This window comes from Empidonax traillii, unplaced genomic scaffold, assembly GCF_003031625.1.
Source record: "Empidonax traillii isolate 1590-97213 ecotype Southwest subspecies unplaced genomic scaffold, ASM303162v1 scaffold95:size1152806, whole genome shotgun sequence".
Taxonomy (NCBI): domain Eukaryota; kingdom Metazoa; phylum Chordata; class Aves; order Passeriformes; family Tyrannidae; genus Empidonax; species Empidonax traillii.
In genome coordinates this window covers 1106369-1124770 of record NW_020955288.1, presented here as the reverse complement: position 1 = coordinate 1124770, position 18402 = coordinate 1106369, and the positions used below count along the sequence as shown (strand labels likewise).

General features: G+C 38.9%; 1 protein-coding gene across 1 annotated transcript; it reads left to right on the top strand.

The window, feature by feature from the left end:
* The first annotated feature begins 2341 nt into the window (after positions 1–2341).
* OLFML1 (olfactomedin like 1) lies at positions 2342–11954 on the top strand. The gene is made up of 3 exons (XM_027881816.1): positions 2342–2873; positions 4888–5176; positions 10408–11954. Exons 1-3 carry the CDS (start codon positions 2748–2750, stop codon positions 11184–11186), a joined length of 1194 nt encoding a protein of 397 aa, XP_027737617.1. The 5' UTR covers positions 2342–2747; the 3' UTR covers positions 11187–11954.
* The last annotated feature ends 6448 nt before the right edge of the window (positions 11955–18402 follow it).

Genomic DNA, 18402 nt, shown 5'->3' with positions numbered 1-18402 from the left:
ACACTTGTTTCCTTTTCGAGGTTTGAGAGGTCTGTTGAATCAAGCTAGTAGTGGTCACAAGAAAAAGCGTTCCTTTAGATAAGAACAAACATTTTGTTCTATAAGTGTGCAACATCCTGTGCACTGAGACCAATGTCTTCCTAGGCATGCCAAGAAATTCTGCTTTAAATCATCATCAAATATATATGTATACACACACATACACACACACACACACATACATATATATCATATATATGCATAATAAGTAGGAGAGAAAAAAAAGTCACACTTCTGTATATATATAGGCAGAACAGAACTGGAATAACAAACGAAGCAAAAAAAAAAAAACTACAAAAGAAAAAAACCCAACAAAGCTCAGTTCTGTACCAGATATAGGCTATAACATGCCTTCCCAGAATGGTGCATTTGTCATGGAACTGTCATTGCCATTTACCATGAGATCACAGTTTTACAAGCATGGGAAAGCCTCATTAATAGAAATCCTTGGAAGCTTCTGGTCTTTCAACTGCTGATAATTCTAAGAAATGATTGAGCAACTTTACAAAATCCAGCTCCATATACTGAATGTTTAAGCTTCTTGAGGGTGTTTAGCAGTTCAAGATATTTTGCCTTGTAGATAATTGTCCCAGTCTTAAGATGAAGAAAAGAAATTACAGATATATACCTTGACTTTTAAATATGCTTTCTTGACAGTACGTTTGAGATATTTTGCTTAGAGTATGTTAGTTGCTTAGGTGTCTGGATTCAAACAGGAATAAGGTTGTCCTGAAACTCATAAAAGGTATTATTCATCTAGTCAAGTCTCTAATTATAAAAAATTCACACACAACACTGGAATACCATTTCTAAGGAAAAACTTTCAGTAAGGAGTTCTGCTATGACGGATAATCTGACCTACTCTAACAAAATTCTCCAAAGAGGCTATTGTCTTACTTTATATGGCAATTTAGACTGCAGAGTGCAATTAAAAAGAATATTAAAAGCCATAAAGTTGCTACTCCATATTACCTTCAGATAGAGCTTGCAGTCATAGGTTAAGCCAAGCATGTTCCTAACTTCACAGGCAAACTGTGATAGATTTTGTTTTACACGGGTATGATTCCTTCCTCCCCTAAATGAAGACATTAACCTGTCAAATTCTATAGTCTTCCTCCCCTCATCACTACCTTAGATTATTGGGATAGACATACTAACCTCAGAGAACACTGAAGGATTTCAGGTTCACCTATGAGGTTAGAAAAGGGATGGTTTTTCTGTGTTGTTCTTCTCCAGTGTTGTAGCTGATTATTTTGTGGAAAAGCAGCGCATGAGGTCAAGATGTTCCATAGGACATAATCAAGGAAGACTACACACTTCCTATTGTGTCTGTTCTCAGTGTGAGGATCCAAGTAGGCAAGCTTTCTGCCCTCCCAGGCAGGAGCTCTGAAGTAATGGGAAATGACACTGGAGCAGAGAATCACAGATTAGCCTCTCTGTGCACCACTGACTTTGCCTGTAAACAAGAACTGGCAAATTGTGTACACCTCTGAGGATAAAACAAAACTGAAATACAAAATACATTTCTGTGAAACTTGCCTGCAAAGCACATGTAACCACCACGCAACAATCAAGCTCATAGAGGTGAAAATCTGCCTGCTGTGACACACTTGCATGAATTCTGTCACAAAACACAGGTTTGCATGCAAGGCGGTCAGAAAGAAAAAGAAAGCTCTGTAAATGTGAGGAGAGAAAAAACTCTAGAAAAAGAAAAATGGGGGGGAGGGAAATTGAAGAGGCGGAGAATTCTGAGAAATAGAGACTTCCAGTTTGGCTTCAGACACAAAGGGAGCATTCTAACCTCCTAACACAGGGTTTCCTAGCAAATACAGTGTTAGCATAGCCATGGATATTTCCAGACAAGGAATTCAGCCATAAAAATTATGAAATCAAATAAATAAGTATTGTCTCAAATGCAATAGACTCATGTAAGTCAATTATAATTCATTGATAAGCCATCCTAACTGGAATTATTATTCCAAAAGAAGAGATCTATCATGAACTTAACTAAATTGACAAGAACTGTGTCAAGGATATTGATTTTAGCTGGAAAAGTACTGGCAAGAGAAGAGAAGAGAAAAAGGAGTTGTTTTTTAAAATAATTTTATCTGTGGTTTGCAGTCCTACTCTAAGTAGGCTGAACACTGGAAGTATTCAGTAACAGCTGTGGCTGTTGAATTTGCTACAGACATTAAGCATCAGATCTCCCTGTGAAAGGATGACCTGTGCTCTGCTGACTATGAATCTATGCTGACTTACACCAAGCACACACTGCACAGTGCTGGTCACACAGGAAAGCAGATGGGAGGAGAGAGGAGGGAAAATAAATTACTTTTATTTTTATTTAATAAAATTTGGCCTACAGGCTTTCTGTGACTCAATACTGAACATCTGGGATTGATCACAGGATCACAAACTGAGAAGCAGTCATCTGGCTTCTAGAAATAAACACTTTCAGTCCCTATTCCACAACGTTATTTTTTTTAATGATAAAACGCAACGGCCATTTTAAGTCTTTTCCATACTTGCAGCCACAGTACTTTTAACTTTTTACTACTTGTTAGTATTACTTTTTCCACATCGGGGCATCAGACAATGTTAACTTGTCTTTGATCTTGGACTCGCAGCATTTGGGATTGTCCTCCACACACACACACACACACACACAATTAATTCACTACTATTCTGCTTCAAAATTTTATGCTACGATGGGAGTCCTGCAAGTCCAGTTTTTGTTAGTTCCCTTCCTCACAAGCTCCCTGGGAGCAGCACAGTACCTGATGCAGGATGCAGCGCTGATGAACTACATGGACCGACGTTTCCTCTCTCTGGAGGTATGTGCTACCTGCATTCTTCTGCAACTCTGCCTGACTGCAAGGAGCTTTGAACACATGGTAATGCTCTTCTGTGTGTGTGCACACAGAACAGTTTGCATGATATACAATACCAGGATGATACATTTCCAGCTTTTTCAAACAAATAAGTAAAATTGTAGCTAAACCTTGAACTATAATGATTCCTACTTACCACGTAATTTATTGCAGGATATAATTTCATAATGTTATATTTTTATTCTGTTATCACGTGTATGTTTTGTTTTACGACACCAATGAATTTAGCTAAAAATGCAAATGTTTGTATAGTGCTGTCACAGTCCATCCTAGGGAATGGTATAAAGATATTGTCAGCAGTAGAAGTGCTGTCAAGTGTTAACAAGGAGATACAAATTTATCAGGTATTTTTTCTATGTACAGATAAACTACTGTTCCAGATGGGTTTAAGACACAGTTATGTAAACTAGAAGTGTATCTTCACTTTAAATAATCCCCTTACAGCTGGGAGACTGAAATACTTATTTTCTTTCAATTAACTATATAAATGTACCAGTTCTTGCTTCTTTTTCTGTAGTAAAAATACTACCAGTACTGCAAAATACCTCTTCAGTATTGGTGTGCTATAATCTTATATTATTTATCTTAAATCATTAACATGTCCTTGGTTTCTGGCCTGCACTGGCAGACTTTTAGAAAAGCTCTAACTTGCCTCATCTCATGCCCCTTTTTCTACAAAATTCTCACTAGTCTTAACTTCACAACACAGAAACAACTGGATTATCCTGACATTCTGTTCCCACTGAGCAGACTGAGATTTAAATTTTTTTAGCCACTACAGAAATTACTTCACATGGTAATTCCTGTTCCTTCTGGCACCTATTCAAGATTATGCAACTGTGGCATTTGGTGCAAGGGGCACCAAACAAAGAACAGGACAAAGGGTGAGGCACACATTTAAAGGCAGCACTTGAAAACATTTATAATAATGTCCTTGTAGAATGTCATTAAAGAGCTTCCTGGAGACTTATGGTCATGTATAAATGGGGGAGGGAGGCACAAAGCAAACAAACCACCACTAAGTTTACATGGAACACTTGCAGACTGCACTAATCATTCAGGAAACTCATACATTCCCTAGTCAAACACCACCATAAAACCAAAATACATGCGTGAAGTACCAAACCAGACCATCCACTCTAGCAGTTAGATCTTCTATGACTGTGTTTGGGCTTAGAGATTGGCTCAAATTCCTCATCTTCCCGAAGTGGTAGCTGGGCTACTATTTTCAGGACACCTATGATCTTTTCAGAAGCAGCTGCATTGCCACAGAGAAATCACATTCTCCACCACTGAAAACATTATCAATTTGAATGTAGGTGAAAAGAAATATGTTCAGGTTTGGTTTTGGTTTTTAGATCTAACCAATTATTTGACACAGAAAAGAACCTCAAGAAAAAAAAACACAACCCCAAAACTAACAAAAAACCCCATACAACTGAAACTTCCTCAAATATAGCACACCAGTATTTTCATTTTTCCTTTTAAATGTATGTAAAATAGCTCCACTAGATTCTGCCTTGATTAGAAGAGGCATATTTATGCGAAACATTTCTGTTGATAGATCTGCAGAAAACTTTGAGACTGCTTTACCAGTGGTCCTACAGGAGGAATTCCAAAGTTTCTGAAAAGCAAGTAATGATAGATTATGCACCTTTAAGTACCTCTGGCGGTTTCCATCGGAGCACTTTTCCTTCTTTAAGCAGCAAAACAAAGTATCTGGCTGTCAGTAAACACATCAAGGCAAAAAAAGTGGGGTTTTGTCCAGACCTGTGAATGCTTGTGCCCTCTTCACACAGATAGCCAGCAACAGCCACTGGTTTGAAATAGATGGGGGGCAGGACTGGACAGGAGAGAATAGCATGGGTTTTTTTAAAGCAATCATGAATGATGTTGTAATGTATACAGAATATACACGTATATCCATGTGGTTTTTTTTCCTGTGTTCTAACTTAAGAAGAGGCTGGAAAAATGCAACCAAGACATACTGGATTATGTGGACGAATTCCGAGACTTTTCAAAGATGGTACTGTCGCGCCTGGCAGGACTGAACTCTTATAAGGCTGAAGTTAAAAGTGAAGTACAGAATTTGCTCACAAGAATTGAACGAGCACAAAGGGACATTGACTATTTTGGATCTGTCACAGATTCTAACCTATGTATAGAAGTGCACGAAGACCTAGTGAAACAGCAGCTACTTGAAGAGGCAGAAGAAAAAAAGAAACTTAACCTCATGCTTAATGCAAGTAAGAACAGTTTGCTTTCAGAACTTTGATGTGAATGAGCCAGTCCCTAACCAATGTGTGAATATTGATAGAGGGATAACTGTCATGGTTTTGCTCTGGGCTAATTTTTCTCTCAAAAACCCTCACACAATTACTATAAGTTGAGAGAAGGTTTATGCAGACAAAAGAGACCTGATTGGGGAGAATAATATTAAGATTTATTACTAGCAAGACAAAAACTAAAGAACCATAGCTACTACAATTCTAATTAGGTATAAGTGTTATGTATTTACAAAAATACCCTTCCCCACTTTGTATCACTTCAGGAGGAGAAGTAGTCTCTTTCTCTCTTTCCAGAGCTCCAGGTCTTTTAAACAACTTTGCAGCACTCTAAAGTATTATCTCTAGGACGACAACTCCGATTCGTCAGAGCTGGAACTGTTTCTTTTTCTCTCTCTCTTCTATGTCGGCCTCAAGGCTGGGCCTACCCCCATCCTGGGCTAAGATCAGAGGCTGGGGGGTTACCCAGGCCCTGAAGGGTCTTCCATGGACTGCAAGGGGACACTTGCCTACCATGGATCTTCACCACAGAGTCACAAGGGATAATGGCTTTTGAGTCCACTCCTGTTTCCTGTGGGGTCCCTTCCCACGGGAGAACAGTCCTTGATAGACTTCTCTGATGTAGGTCTATCTTCCATTCTCTGCTGTCCCTCAGGGTCACAAACTCAGCTGCACTAGCGTGGATCCCTCACTCAGATCCCAACATCTTACCCAAGCCATTCTGCTCCAGTGTAAGTCTCTCTTCATGAGCTTCCTCGTGCATTCACAAGTTCCTCTATGAGCTCCAGGGGTGTCTCCTAACCCCAATAATCTTCCAAAGGTGGCAGTGTTTTATTTTTCAGTTTTTTCCCTGCTGAAGGGAGAGAGAGAGTGTGAGAGAGGGGAGAGAAGCAGCCCCCACCCCTTCGAACTTCTCTCTCCTGCTGCTGCCAGCTTTGACCTTGAAGGCTGTGCTCTCTCTCTCTCTCTCTCTGGAATTCCTTTTGCAGCACATCTTGTCCAGATTCTTCTCTAAAGTTTGGTTGGTTTTTTTTCTCTACTCTCTTACAGGAGAGAAGGGGGGCTTCAGTGCCACACCTGCCACCAGCCCAGGTGCGGGGGAGGAGCAGGCCCTGGCCAACTTGGGGTCTGCCACTGCTCCTACATGGCTACAGCTAGTAATTTCATCTGCACCACAACCTCCTCTTCTGTTCTCTTAAATATGTAATTGGCAGAGGCGCTACTAAAACTTGTGATTGGCTTTGCTCCAGAAATTCACCTGGAAAAAACTATTTTTAGCCCCAACTGGGGGGGGGGAGTTTGGCAAAACCATGACAATTCCCCCCTTCACCTCTGCGAATTACTTTTTTAAGAAATCCTTAACTCTACAATTAACATATAACTATAAATAAACAAAACATAATTAAAATATCTCTACTAAAAATTAAAACATCACTATTATATTAATACTTATCTCTATTTTTGTGATTTTACCACAACTACAGCACACATGGTCAGCCTATTTTGTCTGCAGACCTCTCTCAGTTATCTCAAAATCCTTATGGCCGTTCCTTGTATGGGCCACCAAAAAATCTGTGATAGTTCAGAACTGGCTCCCTGCCAAATGCCCAAACTCACAGTAGCAACCCCCTTCCCCCTCCCTTCTTCCCTTAGGGCAAAGAAAAAAAAACATAAAAATTGAAGAACCCGAAATCAAGCTAATTATATAAAAAAATATGTATTTATGTGCATTACAGTATATACAATTAAGATGGTATGTACACAGTGCAGGGAATCCAAACACCCCACAAAGGGAAAGGGGAAAGAGGGACAAAAGGGGACAAAAAGGGACACCAAAAAGATATACACAATCAAACTCAAGAATTATACTAATAACTAGTAAAACAAATCTCACCACGTCCCTTAGAAAAGCAAGATTGGCAGACACAGCCAGCACTTTCCAAACCTCACACGTGGTAGGCCAGTGGATGCTGAAGGCCTCAGCCTCTAGATAAGCGAGACTAACGCAAAGACCCACTGCTCCTGAACCTCACTGGAAGAGAAGAGAGTGAGGTCTCTAATCTCCAACTTATTTATACTCTGATTTACGTAAAAATCGTATGGAATACTGGGTACATGGCCACTTCCTTGGTTACAAGCTGGTTACTAGAAAGGCCTAGACCAAAACCATCACAATAACATATTTCCTTTAGCTATGTGAATACCACAGACAATTGCAAGGGGGTTTGGCTGTGTAAATACCAGACATATAAAAACTATGCATATGCAAAAAAGGTATGGGAGAGGGAGGGAAGAAAGTACAAGTCAAACATTTGTTTTGCAGATATCCTAACTGCATATCAAATTAATTCTTTGGAAGCTGCTTTTTATTATAAAGTAATGGAAAATCCTCTGAAGATACACATTTCTGAGTACTGCAGCTATAATAAGGAACTGATGGTGGCCTTTGTTTTCTGGAGTGGGCCAGGGTCAAAATCTCAACTCAAAAGTGAGTTAATAAACACTTCATTCACAATTTGCATCTGGTTTACTGTCCTCCTCTGTTATTTTTTCTCTCTGTCTCCCCTCCTATGTACTTTATCAGGAGAGCACTCTGGCTTAGACATAAGCAAAGCTCAGTTCTGATTTGAAAATTAAATGTTAAGGTACCTAGCATGAAGCATATATATATACAATCCATACTTAAAAAAAAATTGTGAGTATTTTTACCTTAAAAAGTTAATTTATAGATGTAAATTATATATTGCAGACATATATAAAGTAGTCTGTTTTCCTTTCATAGGAGTAAGAAATGAAAAGTAAACAATAAGGCATAAACAGTTGGCTTTTTTTTTAAGATAGGTGAAAGACCTTTAGCATCATCATTTATATAATCCCACTAAGTTCAATAGAATTAGACTGATTTAATTTTACAAATAAGTGTACAATTTCTTTCTTGAACTTTTCTAGCAAAACAGTATTAATGCAGATGATTACAAAAGCAGTCACTAATTCTGCTGCTAAGCTTTAATCATACACCACAATTGAGTGTGTTGACTATTAATACTTCTGTTGTTCATATACAGAACTTTTCAACATTAGGCAATTTTTTTAGAGAGGCAAAAAAATTGAGGAATTTTTAAACTGATTGTGGTTAGGACACTGAAAATTATATCTTTCTGAGAGTTTCAGGGGGAAAAAAATTACTTTCCATTTTCCCTTACTGGAAATTATTGTAGCAGTTCTTAGCAACTTTAGTTTCAACTTCTACTTTCCTGTCAGTACTAATCAGAAGCTTTCCTCATTGAAGTCGATGGCAAAACTAATCCCTGTGTAGATTTTACAGTACTTGGAAAAAGTAGCAAGACCCTCAACTCTAGCAAATAACATCTCTGCTTCTATCACATCATATCTTAACCAGAATCTATGACTATTTTTGCTGAGTCACTCCAAAACTCAGGCAGAAAAGTGTTTTCTAAGTCCAGCTGTGTTAATGGTTTTGGTTTAAGTTCACACAGACTTGAAAACACTTATGTAGAATCTCTGTTTTTACATGCAATAGCCAATATTTCATCCTGTTTTGGGTGGGAAATGCAAAATTATTTTCCACACATTTTGAAAACAGTGGGCTTCAAAGGTATCATTACAGAAACTGTGGAAAAATTTTGGTAAAATTTTTGCTTACTGTGAATGTCTCGATTTCCCAGTCTCCCTCCAAGCTGTTATAAAAACCAAAGAGAGTTAAAAATGTTCTCTTGAGAAGAGAGACACTCCATAGATTTGTGATAGTAACCGGGCTATTTCTCCTGCAGAGGAAGATGTTGCTCATGCTGGTTAAGTACTTTAATTCAGCAGCTTTAAGTTTTGAGAATCTGTTTAACCAATAAACGTTACTTTTGGGAAAGCTATTGTTTCTTGTTCAGAGATGATGCTTCCAGAGTGAGAACTTCTGAAAAAAAAAACAACAAACAACAACCAACCAAAACCAAAAAACTCCATGCTGAAGCAGTAATATGCAAATTCTTTGATTAGAGGGTATCAGTACACACAAAAGACATAAAGATTGCTCTCTACAGGCAACTGGAATCTTGCCACTGACTTTGATAGGTTCATATCAGGCCAAATAGGGAGGCTGGTTTTGCTTTTTCTATTTCATCTGCTGCCAGAACTTTCTCCCTTAGAGCTTAGTTTGTTCTGTTTACTGAAATGGTTGCACTTCACTGAAAGCAGTTCTTTAAACTTCAAATACAGTGTCTTGTAATTTATGGGTGCCTTTGGTAAACAAGCTTGTTAATATGTTTTGCAATAGAGTTTTTGCTGGAAAGGATGGTGCTTGATAAAGATCTTAGCGTCTAAAAGCCCGAGTCTTCACAAGCTTGATGCTTTTTGGTTTTAAACGTCTATGCAGAGTGCATATCAAAATGCAGCAGAGCCAAAATAATGACTGGCTCTCTGCTGACGCCAATTTTAACCCTATAGTGAGGTAAACAACTATGCAATCCCACCAGCCATGCCCCTCACACAAGAATTGATAACACAGACACCATGCCAGTTCTTTAAAGTATGTATACACATTCCTGGTTTTATGATCTGTGCATTTGTTCTAGTTCCTTTGTGCTGCAGGTGTTGGGAATGGGAGTAGGAAGATAGCCCAGTGTTTTGGCTTTCTGTTAGGCTGATCTATTTTTATTTGTCTTTATAATATAAATGTATAAAAAAAGGCTAAGTGAGGATAAGAGAAGTCCTGAAAGAAAAATATTATACATGTGGCATATCAGGAAAATGGATTTTGATTGCATGCCTTCAATAGGAGATAAATTTGATTATTTTACTGTGTTAACCTAAATCAGAAGTCAGTTCTCCGAAGTAAAAATTATAACCCTGTAAAAGAGCTGACAAGAATAATCACAGAATTGGTAACTGTGCTCTTGGTCTCCTCTCAGGTACACAAATGGAATCCCTTTTGGATACCACTGGTCTAATAGAACAAAGCCCAACACACTATGGGTAGCTGAAAATACAGTTTTCTTAGCAGGAATATATCATATAAAACTATCTTCAGCACTATTTATTAGAGCACACTGCTGACATCTACTGATACATTGACCCGGTCTTAGAGTAGAATTGAAAGGAAACTAAGTATTTCAAAGAATGAAAACCAGAAAATTCACAGATATTCTAATTTTTCTTTTCCTTTGGTTGTTTCCATACAGGTTGTGATCACATGCTTGCAAGTATTAAGTCCCTAAAGATAGTTAAGAAGACTGGAGATAAGCATGGCTCTTGGATGAAAGATCCTGGCAAAAAGCATACAAAAATTTATTTATTAAATGGTTCTGTAAATAATGTTATTTTGGAATTTGCAAATATAATGACATTCATGGAAAACAATCAGACACTAAGTGCTCGCAGAGTCACATTGCCATTTCCCTGGGAAGGAACTGGCCACGTCATATATCAGGGTTTCCTGTTCTATCATAGATATGGCTCCTTAAATGAGATTACTAAATTCAATATACAGAGCAGAAAAGTAGCTGACCAAATGCTACTACCAGGGGCTGGAAGGATTCCTGCCTATCAGCTTTCCCCACATACAAAAATAGATCTTGCCATTGATGAGCAAGGGCTCTGGGCAATTCATGCAGAGCCAGAGACTGGAGGAAACATTGTCATTACTAAAATCAACCACATAACCATGGCAGTGGAGCACACCTGGGATACACCCTGCAGCAGCAAGGACGCTGAAGCAGCTTTCATGGCATGCAACACACTCTACGTTGTCTACAACTCTCCTAGTAGAGGCACCTCTCGCATACGATGTGTTTATGATGTTTTGGATGTTGTAAATAGCTATGAAATCCCAGCACTGCAGTTCCCAAAACGTCAGGGGAGCCATTCCACTATACATTACAATCCTAAAGAAAAGCAGCTCTTCGCCTGGGGTGATGGATCTCAGATCATTTACAAGCTTCACAGACAGCAGAAAGTTTAGAATCTTTAGCAACTTTTCAAATAGACTCAAAAGCTGCCAGTCCCGTGTCAACATGACCATTAATGCATATTAAAATTACATTATATCCATCTGTTAAAACTTTCACTTATTTCACAAAAATTTAGGCTTACATACCCCAGCGATCTTAGACTAATGTCCAATGATGAATATGTAAAGTCTCCACTATTATAAATTACATGATGACTAAATGCTACACATGGACAACCCATACACACACACAAGTCCTAAAGTCTGAGATTCATTAAAAGGAATAACCATCCATCTCTGACATGTTCTCTTCCTCTCAAAACTATGTATTCTGCTTCAGTGCTACAGAAATCAAATCAGAAGTCCTTCCTGTCCAATACACACTATTTGACAATCTCCACTACTCTGAAGGTCAGTTTGGAAAGCCTTCTGGTAAGCAATATAAAATCACATGCTTCCAGAGAAATTATCCGTAAGTTTTAACAGGAGAGGTTTATTACATCACAAAGTATAAGAGTAGAGACCCTCACAAACATGGTTTATATTTAACATATAATTCTTGTGCATCACATTGAGGCTATTTCTAATCATTGCACTTCTAGGATATTTCCATGAAATTTCCACCTTTTTCTTATCCATATAGCTGTACAGTCCACTTTTGAACCTGACCTGAAGATTTAGCTGCAGCTAAATATTCACTTTTATCAGCTTCAAGTTGCACCTTTTCAATATTTTTTTAGTGTATTTTTTAGATTATGCATTGGAAGGAATGTTCCTAGATTATCCGTTGCCGTGGGCATTCACGCGAGCGGGAAAGAACGACACATCTATGAGATGCAGATTCAAATCTGTTTTATTATCAGAAGGCCACACAATATATATTCTTTTGAGTCTTGGACATGCAATCACGAGCACAGCACACCTCCACGATTGGTTAGTCTACATTGTCCACGCGCCTCAAGCAGTCCATCCATTGGTGATCCTTAAAGCACACATTCCTGGGAAAAGTTTCTGTTATCACCTTTTTCTCACATCGCTTTCTGCTGAACTCTGCATTCCTGCAGCTGCAGACTTGTTCTTGTTTGTCTAACAGTCAGCTCCTGGCCTCTTTAGAACTCAGCATACTCATTTAAAACTGCTAAGGCCCCAGCAATCCGTTCTGTATCAAACACTGGTTTTTTAAATGTTCTACATGTCACTTTTTGTTTCCTTTCTCATTAGTCCTCTTTCAGTATCTAGTTGAGAGGCATTTCCCAACGCTTCAAATCACTTTCACTGTTTGTAGCAGAATCTTTCTCATCCTATCCTCCAGCTCCAGGAAAATACCTGTTCATAAAGGTAGTCCTGATGAGCACAGTGGTGCAAGAGAGGGCATGTCACTGCTCAGTCCTGTGTTTGTGAGTAACAGATAAAACCCAGGTAAATACAAACACATTTTTGTTTCAAAAACCAAACTGACTTTTAGTGTGAAATATAGGTACTGGCTGCAGTTTTGAGTTGTTGGGTTTTTTAAAAAATTTTAATGACAGCTGTATTTCTGTTTAATAACAAACAAGCAAAAAAAAAAAAGAAAAAACAAACACACAAAGGAAAACTAAACACAACAAAAAAAGCCTCCCACAAAAACGCACAAAAAAATGATGCTTGAATAGCAATCCACAGCTGTTTCTACAGAAAGCCCATTTTGTTCTTTACACTGAAAGAGCTGTTGTCCTGCTTAAAAATAGCCTCAACAGAAAAACCAAACATCAGAGAACGATTTTGAAAAGGACTTCCAGAATTCAACTGAGTGTATAGATTCCTGAATTGCAATAGTAATACTCTGGTTTTAGAAAAAAAAAGCTGTAACATTCTAAGCAGCCTTAATGACTAGAGCATTACTTCTGTTTTACAGAAGCCATAGGAAAGCATAGTTAAAGACATCTCAGGCTGAAAGTAAGGTGGGTTGACACTGGTTTCCTCTGTGACCACAGGTTAAAGGCAGGCTTGACTATTTGGCCTTTTATTGCTTATCTGCAAAATTACAAACATCTAAATAAAAAATGGTATTAGCCACCTTGGGAAGGCTTTGAGATCTTTTACTGTAAAAAGATGTATAATTTTCTTTATTCAAGAAATAAAAGTTTTGATGCAAACATGGATTGAGTCTGCTCTTTAGAAAAGGCATTCTTGGGATGTGCTATCTGCCACACTATTACACAACAGAGAAAGCCTATGATACTCTTCTAGGTAGAGCTTTCAATGAGCAATCCTCAAAAGTCCACGTAGGATCTTCTCTGAACCTTGCTGCCCTGGAAATCCAAGCCTCATGATAAATTTAAAGCACGCTGGGCCTAACAGTGGCCAAGAAGGGGTGAAGCACCCAGACTTCCCACCCACAGGAGAGGGACTCACAGCCACCTTGAACAAGGTCTCCCAGCATTCCCTAAAAGAATTGCTCATTGCCAAGTGCTGTGTAGGCCCTTCTTCCGCATCACCTGGTCCTGTCCCTGGAGTGTGAGGAGATTCTATCTCCTCTGCATGGAGCCCCAAGGGAAAGGGGAGGAGAGCAGTTGGAATCCTTTTAGCCACTGTGCCAGCACCACACAAGGAATCTGTTGCAGGCCATTGAAAGAGTTTCTTGGGACCTGGAGGTGGGGGAGGTTCTATTCAATCTGAGGCTCACTCTGGCTCTATTGTATAGTTTTAACGATGAACTTTCACACTGCTTTTGTTTTTCTTAATCCCCATGGATATTTTTAGTGTTATTCTCTATCACTAAGTATGATCCAATCTCTGCACTCATCTGTGAGTTTCCACCACGAGCATTTCACCACGACTATGGCAAAGAACAACTTATAACGCTTCAGTCTTGCTCACACTCTTCCTGAAGCACAAAGTAGATTAGGCTACTGGTCCTGCAGTATGAAATACGCTGGGAAATTGGCTGTGGGTTGGGGTAGCATATGAATTTTGTGGACTGGAGTGACAACAGTATCTTAGGCTTATAGCAGCAATGACACAACTTTTTGGTAATCTCATAAATATGTATGATCTGATTAATCTTCATAACTGATAGAACACAAGCAGATATTTTTGAGGAAGTCAGAAGAGGCATTTGATTAACTCCCAAACGAAAAAGGGCAAAAATAAGGACTGCCTGTTCAGAAATGGAAAGGAAACAATCAGGAATATCTGAATTGAATAATCTGCTCCAGCATAGCCGTCGCCAAAAAAGCAAGGACAAAGCAAGGCAGTAGTAAGCCGTGACAAGACTGCATGAAAGAGGGCATTGACTCCCAGTTCAGGTAGACAATACGATCGTTACCATGGGAATGAAATCGGTACAAGGAGATGAACACAGAGAAGTCTTCATCAGGAACAAAAAACACAAATGAGTTTATGACCTCTGCCTTCACCATCTAGATAACATCCATTACTGCTCTTGTCTCGTCATGCTGCACCTTCTCCATGTGCTTGTTTCATCTGGACCACTGGCTTTTTGCTTTTTCAGAGTTGCATTTTCATGTTCAGACTCAATAGACAGGTGCTCTTGAGTTGGCTCTTTTGCTTTACTGCAGCTCTCAGGGTAGAATCCAGTGCTCCCCGCTATGACAGTGGTAGCATTATCCTCCTCGATGCTGCAATAAAGGTCCCTCACCTCTTCACTGATACCACAGTTACCCTGTCCTTTCCTGCATTAAATCCTGATTGACTCTTCTGCAGAAAGCTGGCTCATGTCAGGATAATCTACAAGGATTATGTCCCGTTTGCACTTGAAATAATCAGAATTGTCATAGAAAGATTTTCAGCCTTCTCTGATTTATTGACACCTTTGTGATGAATTTAAGCTTTCTGAACAGTATGCTTGCTTACTTTTTTGAGGATGCCAAGGATCTGTGGACTGTACGTTAAAAGCAATTTGCCAGTACAGCATAGCTTGATGCTGGGAGCATGGTGTAAATTATGTCAGTATAACTGGGTTTATTTTCACAGTGCCCAGAGATAGGCTTGTTTCTCAGAAAATATTCTTCTGTTTTTTTCTTCTTTTCTATCTGCCTGGATATGGAGAATGTGAGCCTGTTTTAGTATGACACCATATAAGAAAAATCCACACTACATGTTTATTATAAATGGGTTTACCATGAAGCAATGCCAATATTACATGCCTACTGTCATCCTGCTCTGTAACAGTGCATTTTTTTCCCCACATGATGTTTCCCACCCCTTGTGTCAGGGTCACCAGTCAGAGGACACAGTTGCAGAGACGTGCATGGAAGCTTAGCAAAGAAATTGCAGAACCAAAACCATTAAGATATGGCTCTCCTAATACTAAAGAAATAGCTCCTCCTGAAGGCAAAAATCCAAACCTGTGACTTTTTAAGTTATTTGAACTTTTCATGGTTTTGGATTGCTAATAAGAAAATAACATTTTATTATACTTTCACCATATTGAGCCCTAAGCCCAGAAGAAAAAAGAACGTACAGAACCACAGAGTCAATTAAGTTGGAGAAGACCTCTGAAATCATCGAGTCCAACCTTTGAGTGAACACTACCTTGTCAACTAGACCATGGCACTAGGTGCCACATCCAGTTTTTCCTTAAACATCTTCAGGGGTGGCAACTCCACCACTTCCCTGGGCAGCCCATTCTGATGCTTGACAACACTTTCTGTGAAGAAATTCCCCCTGATGTCCAGCCTTAACCTCCCCTGGTGCAGCTTAAGACTATGTCCTCTCATCTTGTCAGTGACTGTGTGAGAGAAGAGGCCAACCCCCACCTGGCTACACTCTCAGGGAGTTGTGGAGAGCAATAAGGTCACCCCTGGGCCTCCTTTCCTCCAGGCTAAACACCCCCAGCTCCCTCAGCTGCTCCTCATAGGGCTTACCTTCCAGACCCTTCACCAGCTCCATTGCCCTTCTCTGGACTCACTCCAGCACCTCAGTGTCCTTCCTTAACTGAGGGGCTCAGAATTGGACATGGGACACAGGGTGTGGCCTCGCCAGTGCCAAGTACAGAAGGACACTCACTTCCCTGGTCCTGCTGGACACGCTATTCCTGATACAAGCCATGTGCTACTGGCCTTTTTGGTCACCTGGCACACTGCTGGCTCACGTTCAGTAGCTGTCAAGCAGCACCTCTGGGTCCTTTTTCATCAGACAACTTTCCAGCCACTCATCCTCAAGCCTGTAACAATGCCTGACCCAAGTGCTGGAACTGGCACTTTTCCTTAGTGACCTTTTCTATTAAACATGCCATAAGTTCTGTGACATCATTACTGCAACTACATAGCGCATTTAGAAAAACAAAATATTGCTAGCAGTTGATGATATTTTAAGGGATAAGCCAAATAACTGACTATGCACAAGAATTACCAAATCACATAGGGAGTTTCCCTAAGAAACAAGATCCATATCTCCCACCATCGGTTACAGTAAAACATGTATAAAAAAGACAATAGTGAAGTTTTTTCATTTTGTTCATATCTTGTAAGTATAAAAATTTTCTCTTGTGATTGAAACTAACAGTTAATTTCAAATAAAAAATCTGGTACTCACATGAAAATAAGGTCATCTGGAGGTTTTATACAAAACATAAAGGGGATGTGCACACATGCCCATTACGGCAGGATTCTCAGTATTAGGTTTAATTTATGACTCTGTCAACATTTTCCAGTGTGCGCACACACACACACACACACACACACACACACACATATATGTATGTATAGAGCCTTAAAAATTTTCTATTGGTGATATCTGGGTGTTACTCAGTTTTTCCTGTTGTTCACAGACAGCATAAACCATGGGTTTAATTTGTCTTGAAACTTATTATTGAAAAATATTTCAAAAAGGCTGTTGTTTGAAACCCCTTTTAAAATAATTTTGAACAAGGAAAATCTTTATGTGGAAAAGGTTAATGCTAAAAAAAAATAAATATCTGAAATGCTCCCTATGTGAGTGCCATATTTATTACCGATAACCATCTGCCTTTCCTTTTCATTTTGAGCTGACTTCTCAGTGGGACTGACCCGATGCAGTGAGTCAGGGTCCACTCCGTGATTACAAGACCGGGGCTTTTCTTTCTGCTCTTTGAACTGTTTCTTAAGAGTAGAGGAACAAAGGAAAAAAATATCTGTAGAAAATGTTTTGTAATTTGATAGACCTCTAGGAGTATCTCAAAAAGTAAATACTTCTAAAATGACTAATTTTTGAGAGTTCCAAGTAGCCTGTCACCTGGTTTTCTATTTCCCAATAATGTTTTCATCCAACTAATGACAGTCTGAAAGATCCAGCATTTGGGAGCAGCAGTAGATATACCCACTTTAGAACATGTTGAGCCTGTAAAGGAAAATACACCTTTGTTTCTGACTAGGTTACTTAAATTTTTAGAAGTAGAAAATGTAAGTGTTACATGAATGTTTCTGTCCCAATAAAATGAAAAAGCAGTTTAGTTCAGGTTGGTTTTTTATTCCCAGAGCAAATATATTCTAAATCATCACTCTGCTTTTCTAAAATAAGCCACTTGTATACAACAGAATTTGAGAATGTTATGGTCTAGATTTCCTTTAAATTAGATGGGAAGCAGAAAATATCAAAATTGACAAAAAAAGTCTTAATCTTGAGAGCCAGTCATGTTTTTTTTCATAATGCCTGTAATAAGTTATGTTTGTTTGTACACAGGACTCTCTTGATCTGTTTGGATTAGTCAGATCTCTTATTTCTGTTGAGACCTATATGGAGGTTTAGAAAAACCTGCACGAAAGTGCTTTCACAAAGTAAATTTTTTAAAAACAAAACTTTGGCATTCTCGAATAAACACATTTATTTACCAGTATGTGCAACAACCAACTTTTGCATTTTCATGATTTACTTTGTGCATGCTGCAGGGGTTCCAGTGGTTGTTATAAAGAATATTGTACAGAAATATTGAACTTAATTTGTTTGAAGCAACTGTGGTTTTCCCTACACAAAGTAATACCTACATGGAGTACAGAGGTTATTTAACATAAGGAGTTTCCAATACTGTTTTAACTGTATTTTTACCTTAACCAGTAATATGGTTTCCAAACAAAACCACACCCATAGAAAGTGGCACTATCAATCCTAACTTTACTAGATCTGTAGTCATTTTTAGCCTGTAAGTTTTCACAAACTGTCAGCTCAAAGACTTGGAATTGATACTTTCTGAGGTACACTCCTCTTACTCACTTTCATCAAGAGGACACTGAGATCTCTACGAACATAA